Below are 17,500 nucleotides of genomic sequence, written 5' to 3'. Positions count from 1 at the left end.
CGATGTACTTCAGAGTGTGGTGATGCGTAAAATATTTCCACATGCGTTCTTTCAAAGTGCGTTGAAAACGTTCCACGATGCTGGCTTTGGTTTCGGGATTCTCGGTGGTAAAAAAATGAATGTCACGTTTCTTTAATTCTTTTTGGAAAGCTTGGTTCAGAAATTCGGTGCCTTTGTCCGTTTGCCATCGAAGAGGGTGACGACCGCTTTGTTTCAACACCCGTTGCAGGGCTCGCACTAACTCGCTGCTCGATTTGGAAGTCAAGGGTACGACCCAAGCAAATTTGGAAAAGACGTCGATGACACAAAACAAATATTTGTAGCCACGATTGTAGCTGGCCAAATGAGAGACATCGGCTAAATCGGCTTGCCATTGATGATCGATGCCTTCCACTCGGGTGCGACTTCTGGCAAACTTGCGTCGAATGGGTTTGTGTAAAGTGTAGGTAGCTTGTTCTTGTAACCATCGTTGCACTTGAGGTAAACGGAGACTTTTCAGTCGCGTTTTGGCAGCACGATACAATTTTTGAACTCCTGCGTAACCTGCAGGATGGGAGGGATCGTAGTAAATGCTGGCTAAGACTTTTTCCATTTTTTTGTGTTGGTTGGTGTGTTAATAAGACACCCACTCTTGGAGGATGCTACTCTTTTTCTCTTGGGGTATTTTCTTGGATTGCAATGCTTTGCGTGTGCGGCCAGCAATAGGTGTCGAAGAGGAGAAGGATGTCTGAGAGGGGGATATCGGTTCTTGTTTTACTTCTGTCTTCACTTCTGTCTTCACTTTCTTTTTCTCTTGTGATGAAGAAGGGGTGGCCATCATCTTTTTAATCCATCCAATTCTGGAGGTAGGTGGTGTTGTTAACTTGCGTACTTTTTCTGGTGGAGTTTGAAACCCTTCCTCTTCTTCTTCTCCTTTTTCTGTCTTGGTCACGGGTACTGGTGGTACTGGTACTGGTACTGGTACTGGTGATGGTGCTGGACTTTTCATCAAGGTCTTAAAATCTTTCAGAGTGGGTAGAGCTGTTTCGTCTAAAGCTTTCTGGTGAAAGAGTTGCAGTCGTTGCAAGAGTTGACCGTACTTTTGCGATTTTTCTGTTTCGGACAAATCTTGGCGATCCATCAAGGACTGCAATTCGTGTTGTAACTGGGACATCTCGCTCAAATTGGGATTGGAAGGTAAATGCGGGGTGTGTTGTTCTTGCCACCGATGGTATTCCATCCATCGTTTGTAAGGCACTAAAGCTAGTTTTCGTCCTTCCATGGGGTTGTCAGGGGTCGATTCTGAGATCTTGGAACTTCCGAGGCCTTTTTATCTTGCTCCCACCAGTCCTCCCAACATGGTTCCCAAGACTCCTTTCAGTATGGGGCCTAACAAGAGAGGTAAAATACCTCCACGTTGCACTAACATCTTCTTTTTTTGACGAATGGGAATTTTCTTTTGAACCATTTGGCGAAGAACGTGACGATGTTTGCCTAAGCATTGTTTCTGGTGTTTGGACAAAGGGATCGTGCCTTTCAAAACGTTCAAACAACATTCGCACACGGTATCGATGACCTCTTTGGAGGCTGTTTGAATGAGTTTTTTTCGTAGGGGTGGAGAAGCTTTGGACAGGACAGATAACATGTCCCCATGTTTGGCTAAACGTGGTGGCAGTCCTTTCCTTTTCTTTCCTTGGGGTTTTCTGGAGGGTGACATCTTTGAGTCTTCAGGAGCACCAAAAAAAAAAAACACTGATACCCGACTTGGTCACAGGCCTTTTTTATACTGGAACGCGTCGCCACTGATTGTCTTTACGTCGTATCAGTTTGAGGACAGGCATGACACGTCGTGCAGGGGTACGCAACGGACTAAATCGAGCCAGTTCTTGCTTGGACAAATCCAGTAAACTCTGTAACATGCCCGATCTTTCTTGAACTTTGATTTTGGGAGAAGGTACTTTGTGAGCAGCAGCCACTGCCACTAAATTGGAGGGTCCTGCCACTGGGGAAGTTCTTTTGGGGGTCATCAATGGAGAAGTTCTTGGTGTGATCAACGTCTCCAAGTACTCTTCAGTTCCTGGTGTCATCAACGGAGAAGTGGACAAACGTGAGGATGCCGGAGACGCAGTCACTGCCGTGGCAGATCGTGGTTTGCGAGTGTAAGGTTGCGTCCTGGCCGAAGTGCCTCTCTTGCAACTAGTTTTCTTCTGTGAACTTTTTTTTTCCTGGGGACTTTTTCTCTGTTTCTTTTTCTGGGGGCTTCTTTTCTTTTTCCGGGGTGGTGGTGGTGTCTGGTCAGAGGAGGGTCCTGCCACTGGAGAAGTTCTCCTTGGGGACCTGGTCTTTTTCTTCTTGGGGCATCGTTGGACTTTTGTCTTGGGGATAACTTTGGGGGCATTAGGATCCCATCTTAAGAGTGAGCGAATGATGACCCCTCCTAGAGTACCGCTCCCTCCAGGTTTCAAAATGATTTGTTTTTTGGTTTGAGTGCCGATGCGGGGATCGGCCAGTTGGACCAAAGCGACTTTGTTTCGATCGAGAAAGCGTTTGGTTTGATGAGGAATCTGAATGATTCCTTGGAGTAATTGACGTGCCGTCACCGTGAACCATCGTAAGACTTCTTTGAGACTAGCTTCTAAGACACGAGCTCGTGTTTGTGGATCTTTTTCTCGACTGATGCCATACAAGGCACGAATCAATTTGACGGGAAGATGCGACTGAAGGGACGTCATGTTCGCACTGTGTGAGACAGACGAAAAAGGGTCTGAGGTTTTTATAGATTTTTTGATGGGGAGTGAAATGAAGTCGAGGACGGAGACGTGTACAGGACAGGCCCTCCGTCTTGGCACCAGTGGTGAAACAAGTGGGTACGAAATCGCAAATCCTCGGGAGTCGTAGGTTTCAAATCGACGAGTAAATAGGCGTGTGGCGTTTGAGTGGCATCGTCGTACGCCTGAGTCAGCCAAGGCGTTCCTAACTGTTTGGCTAAGACTTGCACTTGCGATTTATCTCGAGGGCTTTTAAACAAGACCACGTAATGCGCATTGAGACTGATGGTGCGATGGGCTTTACTTTGTTGAAACAAATTTTGGGTGATGTAAACGACACTGGCATTACGGTGATGCCCTTTGCGCGTGAACCACAGTTTAATTTCTTCTTCGTCTTCTCCTAACATGTCGTCGAAAATGACCAAATGGGTTTGACGGGAGTCAGAGACGATGCCGTCGTCTTCTTTAGGAATTCCTTCCACAAACACGATGGAATCGCCTTGACTTTCTCGCAAGAGGCTGTACGCCGATTGCCACTCTTTGTAACACCACACGATCCGTTGAGGGGGTCGATCGATCAAATGATGTTTATGTTCGATCAAACGTTTGACGAATTCGGTTTTGCCAGAACCGCTAGGTCCAGCAATGAGCATGTTAAAGGGATGGCGAAGATACAAAGCCTCCCAACTGGCACGATCTAAGTGTTCGTCGATGACTTTGACAGTAGAGGAAGAGGGAGCAGAGACAGTAGAGGTAGCCATGGTGTGAGGAATGTCACTTGTGACACGAAAAACAAACAAGACAAGAGTTTATATACTTTTTTCAGAACACGTTTATTGAATGTTTTTTTTCAAACATGAATACGAAAGACAAAAATACATAAAAGCTAAAGGCTTAAGTACAAGAATAAAAGGCACATGATAACCATGAACGTGGAATAAAAAACAAGTGTCTGTACAACAACCACATGTTTTGGGTAAAGTTCTAACCAGTTCTATAGTAGGGGGTAAGGTCACACAAGTGTCCTCCCGAAAGGGTCTTTCAGGCCTGTCCACGACAGTCCTGTCCTGGGTGACGGGTTCTTCTGGCACCGTCACTAACACGGGTTGAAAAGTAACTTTTTTCCTTGAATAACTCTCGTGCATACTGGGCCACCTCTTGTGTCCAAGCCTCAAAACCCTGGTCTCGGTGATGTCCAACATTTGACTCCTAACCAATCTGGTTTCTTCTTCGTCAACGACATGGTAAGTTACTTCAATGAACAATGAACTATCGATCTTGCCTAGGGTTCCTTTTTATATACAGACCAATAGCGACGTGACCGTACGGCAACGTAAAGTGATTGGAAAGTCTCACTCGCTTCTGGTACACGATTTGATAGACTTTTTCTAGGGGCCGACTGACGATGTGGTGAGTGGGTAAACGTACAATCTTGTTCGGTTGATAAGTGGTCACTTTAAAGTTTCCATCCTCTCCCGATTGCAAGGCTTCTTTCAATACCCCAAAGTTGACCACTCGACTGGTACGATGATTCAGAGTCAGTCCTTTCACTTTGCACGTCGTGTGCACTTCTCCTTGTTTGTCACGGTATTCGTAGCCGTAATTTTTGGGACCACCACTGACGAAACTTAGAATCTTGTCGTCGGGATGCTCGTCTGTCCAGGCTCCTAAACGGTCTCCTTCGATGTCAGGGTGCTGTTGAATCGGGTGATGGATGTAAATGCAACTGTCCGTGTCAAAGTACAGGACGCGTTCTTCTAACAGTTCTAAAGCTTCGTACAATTTTAAGCGAGCATGAGCTGTCACGTAAGCCGCAATGATGACATTTCCAAAAGGGTCGTCTTGTACAAAGTCCAGATCTTCTTCGTAATTGACCAAGATCAAATCCTCGCGAACGACGTCCACGTGTTTCATGTATTTGGTTTTGTCGTGAATCATCTGGAAGTAGCGGAAAGGTTCTGTCAAATATTCCGTCTTGGGTAAACACGGTCGTTGTGCCATTTTACCCCACAAGCAATTTAACATTACTTTGGCAAACGATCGCCTGCCTTCGTTTTTTTCGATGTGGTCTAAAGAGATGCCTTCTTGTTCGTAGTATTTCTCTTTGAATTGTATTTGGTCTTCGTGAGTGTGACACCAGGAAGGATAGCCGCTGGCTTCTTGTTTCAGTTTCAAAAAGGCATCCACGTAGTCGGCGAAAATGCCTTTCTGAGTAGGGTCACCCTTGTGGTACTGTTGTGTCTTGGGAAAGTGGCAAATTTCGTACACTTCTAACAGTTGGTATCCCATGTCCAGAGCTTTGAACAATTCCACGCTGACCCAGGTTCCCGTCAAGGCACGTTCTTCCTGGCTGTGATGGCAAGGTTGGTCCTGGTTGCACGTTTCGGCACAAGTACGGCACAATGGAAACATCAGTTTGCCTTGACAATGGTGAGGTAAGATGGGATGGTATAGGTTCGTTGGAGGCAAAACTTTACACTTGATCAAGCCTTCGTATTGTCGAATGTTTTTCAGGTCGATGTGTTCCGTCAACACTTGCCCTACAGGAAAGCGACAATATTTGCACACGTAGAGATACAACGAACACACGTCCAAGTATTTGATTTCTTCTCCTTTCTCTTCGTCGGCTTGGTACAGCAAACAGGTGGCATTGGTCCTTCCTCCGTACAAACTATCCCTCGGGTTCAGCGGGTCCATGAACTGGTAACTTTCCACGAGGCGTTTAAACTCGGGATCGGTTTTCAAACGGTGATCGTACAAGTGTTCCCAGATTTCCACCACTTGGTATCCTTACTGTTCTAACTTTAGGCGTCGCTGACAAGTGTCCTGGTACAAGTCTTCCATGGTTCGTTGCAAAAACTGATTTTTAGTGTCACGGTCAGGGTAACAGACGGAACATCCGTGAAATAAGCAACCGTTAAACTCGTACATGATCTTGGGGTTTTCTAAGTCCCAGCCATCGACCGAATACGTTCCGATGGTCTTTTCGCCTCCTCCGTTGCGGGCATGCTGAATCCATTTATCTTCTTTGTCGCACAAGTAATGTAACCAACGTAGAGCTTTGACCGAGTATTGACGCTTGACATAGTGGGTCGTTTGAGGACTGATGACAGCCACGGTGTTTTCAGGCATGAATCGTTGGCGGTACACTAAGGAACACGCTTTGGCAATGGTGCAAGCTTCTTTCAAAGGATCGACCCCTCCGTGTTCCATGAACAGTTCTCGAAATTTTCCACAGCAACGCCGTAAAATGTCCACGTCGGAACGACAATACTTTAGCATTTCTTCCTGAAAGTCGAAAGGGTCCGAGGCGTGAGCTTGGTACCAAGCGTAGAAAGCTTCTCGTTGTTCGGTACGCATGTTGTCGGGGTCGTAATAGTGAGCCTCAGGTAAATGGGGTAGAACGGCATGTTGATTGGCTTCAGTATTGAAAAAGTGAGGAAAGTACCCTTTAGCCATTTCTGTCATTCCAAACGTTTTAGGCATTCGACTCAAAGGCATTGCCAAGTAACTCATCGAATCTCTAAACTGCACTTGTCCCACTTGCATGAAAATGATTTTGGCTCCGTTCAAAGTCACTTTAGGACGTTCGGTGCCTTGTTCCGTATAGTATCTCAAAAGAAACTGTCCATCGTATCCGGAGAAATTGTGAGCCATCACCGTGGCATGACGATGACAATCTCCGTAACGTTCGATGTCCTCTTGGCTCCACGTCTTGTCGACGGGGTCTAAGACCCATTGGGCAAAATCGGCTAACGTGTTCGGTCCCCGAAAGATTTTTTCACGTCCTCCAGGAATCTTGCTGCAGTGAGGGCAATGACTGAAGATAGGTTCTTGAATGCACTTCTCGCACGCTCGATGAGCCACGCAGAAATTAGGAATGTGAATGCCGGTCTCTTGCATGCATTCGAAATCGAAAAAGATGAAATTGCCTTTCTTCTTGTGAACGTCCTCTTTCTCTGGTGGGGGTTGGTATTTTTGCACGTATTATTGGTGTTCCAAGTCCACGATGTGGTGACAAATGTGACATTTTTTTTTTCCTGAACATACGTGTGCCTTGGTACTATTGGTACGTATGCCTTGTCTACACGTAGGGCACAATCTCAAGAGCTGACAAGCACATTTCTGCTGTGAACCTTGCGTCTTCAGATGTTGTTGGTAACAGGTAGGACTGACAAACGTGCGCAAACAAGTCGAACAAGGCACTGGTCCTTCGCTCAGACAGGGTGGAGAGGCCAAACATCCTGGGCATTTCATTCCATAATGCTTGTGTTGCTCTCGATTGTTATAACCATAGTCACATTTCTCATAATAATAACCGTATCCCAGGAATCCAGTGATACTGGTAATGGTATCGAAATGTTCATCGTGATGATAAACATGAATGTATTTTCCGTCCTTAAAATCTTGGCCTCGAAACAACAGAGTTCCACGCATTTCTTGAGGGTGCACTTTCAAGGTGTAGCGTGGAGCTAGGGCATCTTGCAATTTTTGCATCTCAGGAATGCCACAGGGTGTGTCTTTGGACAGTCCGGCTTGTCGTAACAGGAGTTCTGCTTCGTTTCGTTGTTTGGCTCGATCGCATCGTTGAATAGTTTTCCAGGTTCTTTTCCATTCTACCGTGTCGTTCTTGTTGGCATAGGTTCGTCCCACCACGATGGCACGGGCTAAACACATCTGGTCTTGAGGGTTGTTAATTCGGACGAGACTCGTTTTAGTGTTGCGAAGGTCGTCCACCAATAACATCTTTTTGCATCCAGTTCCTTGAGGAGGAGAGACGTGGGCCATTTTAAGTGTGGCTTTACCATCGGTGATGTCAAACTGGTCATTAGATTGTTGTACGTGTTGAATCCTGTCCATGACTTTGGAAGGGGTTAGTTCTGCGGGTCTGCTAAACTCGATCCAAACAGGGGATTTCAAACCGTCGTAATCTATGGATAGTGTCAAGCGATCGTCTTCTTTGGCTTGACATTGTCGCTTGAGTGCGGTGAGCAAAGAATTCCACATCTCGGTGATAAACCCTTCTGCTTTCTCCAAGGGTACGTCGGACTTGAAATCTTTAAACTTCACCGTGTAGGTGTAAGCCGTGGTTCTAAATTTTCTAGAGGAGCGCTTTTCCGTCTCTCGAATGGAATAGTATTTTTCAGGATTGACTAAGGGTGGTGAACTTGGTTTAGAGGTTTCAAATTCTGGTTCACTCATGTCCTCTTCAAAATCACTGGCATGAATTTGTGCCAAGATTTCAGCCCTGGTACGAGGCGATAGATCACGTTTCTGCCTCTTACTTTCTTCTTCTTTCTTCTCAAATGAATAGGATCGTTTCATCTTGAGTGAAAAACGTCAAATGACTCAAGTTCAAACGCCATAGACTAATTTATAGTCATGGCAAACCAGCGTATATAAAAAGGGTGTGTGTCTTGTCCTTTCACTATTCATTTCACTCTCAAGCCGAGCACAACGATGGGAGAGACTACCCAGATGGAACGTTTCGTCAGAGCTTTGCGAGGGGTCATTAGAAAATTATCTTCAGACCAGCCGACGGACTACTCTCCTTCCTTTCGAGATAAAAGTCAAGATACTTGCTATATCTGTCAGAAGAAAGGCATTGGTCTTCAGAGTGTCCAGACCGTCAAAAAAGAAAAAAAACAGGGGCTAAAAAAGACAAAAGTCAAGATACCTGTTATTATTGTAAAGAAAAATGACATTGGTCTCCAGATTGCCCAAAAAAGAAACAAGAGGAGTCAGAAGAAAAGAAGGATTCTTCAGAAGAAGAGAGGGATTCTTCGGAAGAAGAGAGGGATTCTTCAGAGGAAGAAGAGGAAGAAAGAAGACAATTCTATTTAAAAGAAGCAAAGAAACAGGAGAAAATAAGAAGAAGAGAAGAAAATGAGGAAAAAACGGTGAAGAAATTCAAAAAACAGAGAGACTAAACAAGGAGAAAGAAGAAGTCAATGAACTTTTAATTAAAGTGTTCTGTGGTGAATTGTGAATTGGATTGTAAAAAATGGATAAAAGAATACATGAATGATATAAGGTAAGTGTCTTTGAGTTTTGATTTTAAAATAAGAAGCTACACTCAAGCACTCATACACAGACACGTGCTATAAGGGTAAAATGGGTGGGGTCTATTTTTGAGTTATTGGCAAATTGAAATTGTATTTCTTTTCGAGAAATGTGGGTGGCCCTGAAAAGGGCCTTTTTATTTTGGTGTAGGGGTGAGTTTAACCAATCAACTTTAACTGCCTTAAGCCTTTGCCACGGCCAAGGCCTACTTCTGATGATTGGGTTGAAATCACTAAGGGTGGTACGACAGGCTTAGTCACAGGGTTGGCGTGTTTAGCTCGGGAAGGTCGTATTCTCTTCGGTCGTGATAAAGAAGTCTGATACATTTGTTTCAGACTTCTTAACTCCGCTAAAATGCCCTACAGTACCGTAGCCGTTTGATTTTCACCCTCTTGTTTCTTTGCTGCTACTTCTTCTTGCTGTTGTTGCTGTTGTTTTTTTCTTACCTCTTCTTGTTGCTGTTGCTGTTGCTGTAGGAGAAAAGCTTGTTCCGCTTCCTTTTGTCGTTGCATAAATTTCTCCAATTCTTCTTTCTGTCTCTGTCTAAAATTCTCCACTTGCGGTAATGAAGAAGGTAACGAAGGTTCCGGAACAAATTCTTGCGAGGTAAGAAAATCCACAAAATCCCAATGTACCTCTTCTGAAAGTAAGTCCGGGTTCCCTTGGGCAGTCTCCCCTGCTGGTGCACCCCAATGGATCGTTTTCTGAGTTTCCGTCATGTTGAATCACTGTCGCATAGATTGACTGCACACAAGCGCTAACGAATCTATATAGACCACGTGACGTCACAGACTGCTCTCTTCGGATTGGATGAGAGCTGACTGAATTTTGTAACGCGTGTTCGGATTGGTGAATGAATTCAATCCGATTCAATCCTTCCTGTACCTATAAATAAGCGCAGTTCACTGCATTGATTCACTTGTTCTCGTCGCTTCAAGATGTGGACCTATGTGCAATCTTCTACGCTTGTGTCTTCCATGATGTTCCGGACGGACATGCTCATGTATGTCCGATCCAAGTGGACCGTTGTCCACAGGACAAACACCAGCCTGTGGATACGTAGGATCTACGTTGAAAGACAAGGATGCCTGAAAAGAGTGCTGATTTACGGACCAACAGTGAGACGTAGCCTAAGGACAAGAAGAAGACCAATGCGGTACCATTTATGTTAATGAATACATTAACATAAACCCAAAGGCCCTTTTCAGGGCCAGCCATATTTCTCGAAAAGAGATAGCCTTTCAATTGCCTACCCTTTTTTTAAATTTAAATTTAAATTTAAAAAAAAAAATCCCATATTCAATTCCCCTTGTCCCTAGACAAACCCAAACTCTATTCCCATGTTAATTTCCCCTTGTTGCTAGACAGACCCACACTATAGTTCCATGTTAAATTCCCCTTGTCGCTAGAGTGACCCATGATTTATTCCCATGTTAATTTCCCTTGTCGCTAATCTGACCCACGATTTTTCGCCATGTTAAATTTCCATTGTCGCTAATCTGACCCAGGGGTCTCTGTAATGCTAATTCCCATTGTCGCTAATCTATCCCCATTTACTACTGGGGCTAATGGGATGCAGACTTATCTCTAACTGATTACTATTTATGCATGTATTTATTTAGTCCTTTATTTATTTAAAATTTTAATTACTTTAACCTGTTTTGCTAATACATTATGAGGATTAATGTTAATTGCTTTTATGTTTTTTCTTTTAGAGATCTTATCAAACAATATCAATGAAATATTCTATAAATTGCTAGCAGTTGGTTTATGAGTAACAGCAAGTCTAGATAATGATCATGACTGAGCAGCAGGTAACCACATTATTAAATAAAATTATAAAAGCATGAAACAAAATGGGCTTGTAGCTCTTGTGAAAGACTTTTTTATCAGAAGCAGTTATTTTACCATGCCATCTATATACATTCCCACAAGTGTTACATTTCATAATAAAACAGTGTAAAATGGAATATACCATCTATAGACATTCCCAGAAGTGTTATGTATATTTCGTAATAAAACTGTGTAAAATGGAATACTTTAAACTCAGATCAGTAATGTATAAAAATAAATACTGGTTAACCTTATATAAAAAATTACAGGTTGCTAAAGCTCATTGCACAAAATATGGCTACTGATATATTAATTTAATGTGTCCCTTATAAAATGTTTGTTCATGACTGAATCATCTTAGTATGTTTACTAGATTCAATAATGAACAAATACAAAATTTAACCCAACTGAGTGAAGAGTTAAACATAGTTGCCAGTGACCTACATCTACAAACATGGTGTAGTTTTAGTAAGATGCATTGCTGGACCTAATTTTGTGTTTCTGGGCAGCAGAAATTAAGATGCCAAAATCTTTACAGTCATGGGCCAAAAACTGAACCAATGGTGGATTTATTTATAAATACAAAGTTAGCTACTTGGCCCATCCCCATCAGACTGAATGAGACTACTCTTAAATTGACCTTAGGTATGAAAGTAATCGAGCTTAAATGAATCTGTATCAATGCATACATGCATTCCAGGCTCTAAAACTTGTTTCGAAATTTTCCTGCAAACAGAAACATACAAATTTCCAATGACTATTTGCCCGGTGAACTTGTTACTGTCGCTGCCTAAGCACACTTGCAAGATATTTCATTAAAAAAATATTCAACTTGTGATGGAGGTTTGTTATGGCACTGGTCATTTAAATGCAAAGACAGGGCTTTCTATAGAGTCCCTGCTTCCTGGACCTTCAGTTTCTAGCCCTGGTGTTTTAGTTTCTAAACTTGGATCTACAGTGTTCTATGTACTGGACTCTCACATACTAAAGAAATGTGACCAAACCTTCCAAACCTGGACTTATATCCTACTGAGAACTATGTAATCCATTGGCATTCTTATCTTGAATAAAAATATTAGAAGATTTAGGAATAATTTAGCACTGAGGTGAAAGTCTAACTCAACATTAAAATTAAAATAGTGGTGCTGTAGGAATCAGGTGATATTCATAGTAAATGATGAAATAATAGGCAGAGGCACCTGAAAATATCCGATAAAATCATCTAAGGGCTCCTTGGAAAGTTACCAAAACAGTTAAAAACAATAGTATAAAATCAACTGTTTCATAACAAAATTATATCACCATTCTAGAGATGGGAAGCTATCAAACAGTTGATATCAGATTTTATAGTTCCTCTTGGGTAATCTACATCAGGATATTTGCATAACTACCTAACAATGTACTCTTGCATTTGGAAACAGATAATGGAAATAAGAAGACCTGCTTTAACTTATACATTTGCAAATGACAGGAGTAATAACAGTCTAACGATTTCATTGTTTTCTGAATCTCTGCAGTAAACACACACACTCACACACAGCTCACAGACATGTGCACACACATAAACACACACACAGACACACGCATGTGCACAGACAAAAACAGAGGCTTCACTCCAGATCTACAACCATGGAGTTACAGCACCATGAAAATGATGTTACTCCTGACACTTAGAAGCCAATGACAGCTCTGCAACATCTCATTTTCCTTTATAGATGCAAAGAAAATGTAAAATGATTAAGGTGCCAAAATAGCACAGAGAAGAAACGTCCGGCACAGGAGGAGGAATCAGAGAATCCGAGGTAACTAACTAGCTGTAAACACTACATTATATGCCTCCCATGAGCTAAATAGTCAACTGTGTAAACCTCTTTTACATTGGTTTGAAACTTGACTTTTTCAAGCCAAAAAGAAATAAGCACCTTTTTTGTCTTAAATGAGTGCCATTTCAAAATCTGTTTAGGGTAGCACACATACAACTCAAACTATTGTACAAACCATTTTTTCAGTCACAATGACATTGAGTTTGAATAGTAAAGTCCAAAACTGACTTGCATTTACTGGCTCAAATACATGCAATTCACAAAGCCTGAACAGCGTTTGTGGCATAAGACCTACATTATTCAGTGGAATCTGCTTTTCCCTTCAAGTAACTCTTACAGTGACCTTTGAAACCTAATAATAGTCGGTGTCCTTGTCTCACATGCATTTAATCTACACGGATTAACCAAGGCATGTGATACAGAACATGAACACTTTTTCCCTTAGTGACTGTGATCTTGCCCTCTGACTCCAAAATGAAAACATGTCTACTATGTATAAAATGCAAGGCATCCACAAGTCTGGTCAAAGTACTTGATGAAGAACGCACAATAACGATGTACTCTGTACAAATCAAGGCTTTTTTATTTCACATTGTACCTGTGCCATTGATGAAAAAATGTGCCACTAATGCAAGGAATATCCAAGACTGAACGAACCCTGTAACATGATATGCATCACCTTAGATCTATATATTTTAAAATTAAAAGTCACACACCTTTTTTCCTTTGTATCCATTTAAGGGATGATAAAGAAACATCACAGCAATTGACATGGACATCTACACCCTCAGTACTTTGTCTCTCAGAAATGTCAACCTCCTCTCCAAGAAGACGCTTGATCAAGGTCGTCTTACCTACACCAACGTGTCCGACAACCATGACCCTTATGTTGTACACTTTCTCCTTTCCAGCTTTCAACGCCTCTTCATAAAGTTGGATAGATCTGTCATCCATTTTCAGAATTTCTATTGGGACACCTGTGCAGAGAATGGGTGATTAGTTTATATATATATATATATATATATATATATATATATATATATATATATATATATATATATATATATATATATAGAAAAGATTAGTATAATATACAAAGTGCTTAAAGTACTGAGCAAAAAACTGACTCATTTAGATGAACAAATCAATTAAACCATTTTTTATTCTTTCTTTTAAATTTCAATCCTGGGCCCAGGGGAAAATAGTCTTAGGGTCACCAACGAAAAACAGGGTTGGTTGGCTGATTGGAAAAACACATTATTTTGTGCCCAAGATGGCCCCTTTCCCCAAAATATGTGCGGTTTCTATTTAAATGGATTTAAACTTATGGTAGGCAGGTCTTTTATTAAACATTATATGCATTTAATGTGATTTTTTATTTTTTTATTTTTTTATCGTGGGGATGAAAGAGTTAGGGTCAACAGTCAGAAATGGAGGACTATGAATACTAACAATACTAATAATAATCCTGTAATAATAATAGCATCATCTAAATTGATAATAATCATAATACTAACTTTCCATAAGCTAACATATTTAAATTGTACCTGCATTAAAAAATCTGCCTGTATCTTAAATGACATGAAACCAGTGAAATCAAATAAGGAATCACTGAAAATTTTATCAGCATATAAAAAAGTGATAATAGATTTATCCAACTAAAATTATCTGGCCATGCTTCACTCTTTTCACCCAATCCACCACAGGAACCTAATGAAAGCTCTAGACAAATTTGTGAGTGGTAAACAGTCCCCATATTGTACAGTAGAATAGATTTGAACTGACTATGTAAATAAAAGAACAAATCACTGTACAAAGTAAAGCATGTAAGGTATAAAATGTGGAGATGAACTTTTCATGAAAAACTTCAGACTGTTGTGAAATACAAAATATTGGTGGACAGTTTCCATCACTAAACTTGAGAAGAGTTAATCTGATTGTCTTTGATCTTTCCCAAACAAAGTTTCATATACAGATCCATCTTGGGATAATTAAAAGAGGACTGCAGATGAGATCAGGCAATTTTTCTACAAGGGACAGGTACAGACGGTATCATGCAATGATTTCACTCAAATGAAGAAAGAAATTCTAATGTGAGTGTAATTTCAGTACATGTATTGTGAAATTAAGCTTATTTTTTTTCTTTACAAAACAGACAATAAATACAATATGAAATACTGATCTATCAGTCCTTGACACTTTTGAAAATTTAATGGGACCATTAGTCCCACATCACTGAACCCTAAACTGAACCCCAAAAATCAAAACTAATTGAAGCACTAAACTTACTTTTAGTATCTGAAAATAGGAGTTCATCTAAAGCTGTGCCTCTATTATACAAAATAATTTCCAACAATGCAAAATAAGACCCTCCTTTCTTGTTCAACCTCCTCAGTACTGAAACTACCATAGAATGATGGGGTATGTCTGAATGTAAGAAATAACTTGAGTGTCTTGCTCAACAAGATTCGAGACTACTATTTAAGGTAAGAAACATTATTAGGTCTTTAAGTTTGTTCTTGCAGTCGAAATAAGTGAGTTTTGAGAGCCCTCTTGAATGTGATCACTGTCTTTGTGCCTAAGTTCAGTGGGAAATTCATCCCACGTTGCTGGGCCCTGGTATGCAAAAGAACGCTGTCAATATGACTTTGTTTTCATAGGGGGAATAATGAGTATAAGATTGTCAGAAGAGGAGCGTAAGTTTCTTGCTGGTGTATACACATGGGATAGATCAGATAGGTATGTTGGACTAGAGTCCGAGAGTGAAACCTAGTTCAGAGAACAAATTTTGTGTTTGATTCTGGATCGAATGGATAGCCAGTGTAGGGTACAGAACAGTGGGGAGGTTTGCTCTGATCGTGGTTCTCTAAGTATGATCCGAGCAGCTGTGTTTTGAACTTTTTGAAGCTTCTGGAGTAGATATTGAGATGAACCAGACAGAACTGAGTTACAATAGTCCAGTCTTGAAAGTACTAATGAACATACAAGTGTTTTAGTGGCATCAACTGAAAGATATTTGCAAATTGAGCTGATGCCTATATTTATTGTTTGAGTTAAAGGATGTGAATAAGAAGGTCTTTGTGTTTTGATCAGAATGGCCCCAGTTTTATCATCATTCATCTGCAGCATGTTACATGTCATCCATGATTTCACATTAATTTGTGTCCTGTTGACCAAGTAGGACTTGAACCACAGTAAGGCTGTATCATGAATGCCAAATACATGCAGGAGACGGTGAAATAATATATCATGGTCTATTGTGTCAAATGCTGCAGACAAATCAAGGAGGGTGAGGACTGGGATCTTTCCGCTATCCAATGCAGAGAGAATGTCATTAACTACTTTTAGAAGAGTAGTTTCAGTACTGTGGCAAGGGCGATATGCATATTGTACATTGCTGAAAATACTGTTTGAATTTAGATACAAGCTGGGATAGAACAACCTTTTCTAAGATTTTTTATATGAATGGGAGATTAGAAACTGGGCGGTAGTTCTTTAAATCGTTATGGTCTAATGTTGGTTTCTTCAGCAGAGGCTTTACAATGGCAGTTTGAAAAATGATGGGAATTCCCCAGATGAGAGAGAGGTATTAATAACATCAGTTAATGAAGGCAATACTGGATTTAAGCACTCAAGCAGCAGTGATGTTGGAATTGGATCAAGTTCACATGTCTTTGGTGCACTCTTCATCACGATTGTACGTATAAAATCCATAGAGACAGGTTCAAATGCTGCTAATGGTTGCAGCTCAAATTCTGTATCCCAACTGTAGGGTGACGACGAGTCAACTAAAATTAAGATTCTTATTTCTGTAGTTTTTGCTTTTGTTCCATAAGTTCATATTTTAAGGATCATTTTTGTAAAACTTATGGCCAAATTTTAATGGTTGGCAGGTCTGCTATGTACAGTGTGTGGGATCACATGTGAAAGATCTTAGCTGAGTCAGTTGCACAACTAAACAATTAGGTTCCATAGTGTCTGATAAATGATGGTGTTACAATTAGCACAGAGTTTTCCCACAAAAATCTTGCATATATTTCCATCCAGGTGGTGTCATAAAATGGTAATAAATGCAAAAGAGACAACTGATCCTATATGTCTTCTTTTTTTCTGTATTTCCATATTATTTACTTATTCTTTCATACTCTTCTCTTGCATTTCTTTCTTTCTTCCTTCCTTTTAGTCCAAGTTTCCTCTGACCCTTGTGTCACGTATTTAGGCTCGAATAAACAGTAACACAAGAAAGAGAAAAAACAACAAGCTTTGAAAATACAATAATTTATTTCCCTGGAAAAATTCTGTAAAAATGAAAAAAATATAAACTTACGGTTTCATAGAATCAAATCCAAAATGATCCAAGAATAAAATTCTTGAAGTCCTAATAGCAAAATGTACTATTGATTTCAAGTTTGAATTCCGACAAAGAATCCAAGATAGAAGACAATGACGTATGCTGCAATCTGTATTGTTGAAGTATACAGTTCCTTGTAGAAACAAGAATTATCACTCCAGTTTTGGAAACTAAAATAAATTTCTGGAAAGAACTGTCTTTGATTAAGAATTTCACATGAGCACGTGTATTTTCCAGAAAAATAACAGAATTAATCATTTTCAATCCAATTAATTCGAAATAATTCCAAACAGCACAAGATAGAACTTCTAGTATAAGAAAAAGCCCAGCTGCAACAGGGAATAATTCTACAAAACATAGTCTATATCGTACTCTAAACGTAAATAAGCGGTCACGTGATCATCTTCTAGAAGTTTATAGAAACTACGTACTTGTTAAAGGTCACGTACACCCAGAGTGACCCTGAGGAAAACCAATCAATTTATTCTAAAAAAATAAAAAATAAAAAAAATATTGTTTACATCTTAAGTATGAAATCCCATCATAACCTCGACAACAACCAATCATTTTAAAATAAAATTTAACTTGTTTATGTGGATTGCCACAAATTTTGAAACAAGGTCAGGATTTAGATCAACACCTGGTGTTTATAAACTAACAGTCAAGGTCAAACTATTTCTGAA

At 40.5% G+C, this 17,500-nt stretch overlaps 1 protein-coding gene across 1 annotated transcript in view; it reads right to left on the bottom strand.

Annotated features, from left to right (window-relative positions):
* Window positions 1-13,420, bottom strand: part of LOC149789841 (uncharacterized) — a 106,793-nt gene extending 93,373 nt beyond the window's left edge. Inside the window, exon 1 of the mRNA XM_089973136.1 lies at window positions 13,183-13,420. Within this exon, the coding sequence (XP_089829262.1) occupies window positions 13,183-13,420 (238 nt within the window). The remainder of the gene's footprint in view (window positions 1-13,182) is intronic.
* Window positions 13,421-17,500: the final 4,080 nt, after the last annotated feature.

This window comes from Sinohyriopsis cumingii, chromosome 10, assembly GCF_028554795.1.
Source record: "Sinohyriopsis cumingii isolate HCF-2022 chromosome 10, ASM2855479v2, whole genome shotgun sequence".
In the NCBI taxonomy this organism is placed as follows: domain Eukaryota; kingdom Metazoa; phylum Mollusca; class Bivalvia; order Unionida; family Unionidae; genus Sinohyriopsis; species Sinohyriopsis cumingii.
This window is presented reverse-complemented; position numbering and strand designations above follow the sequence as displayed.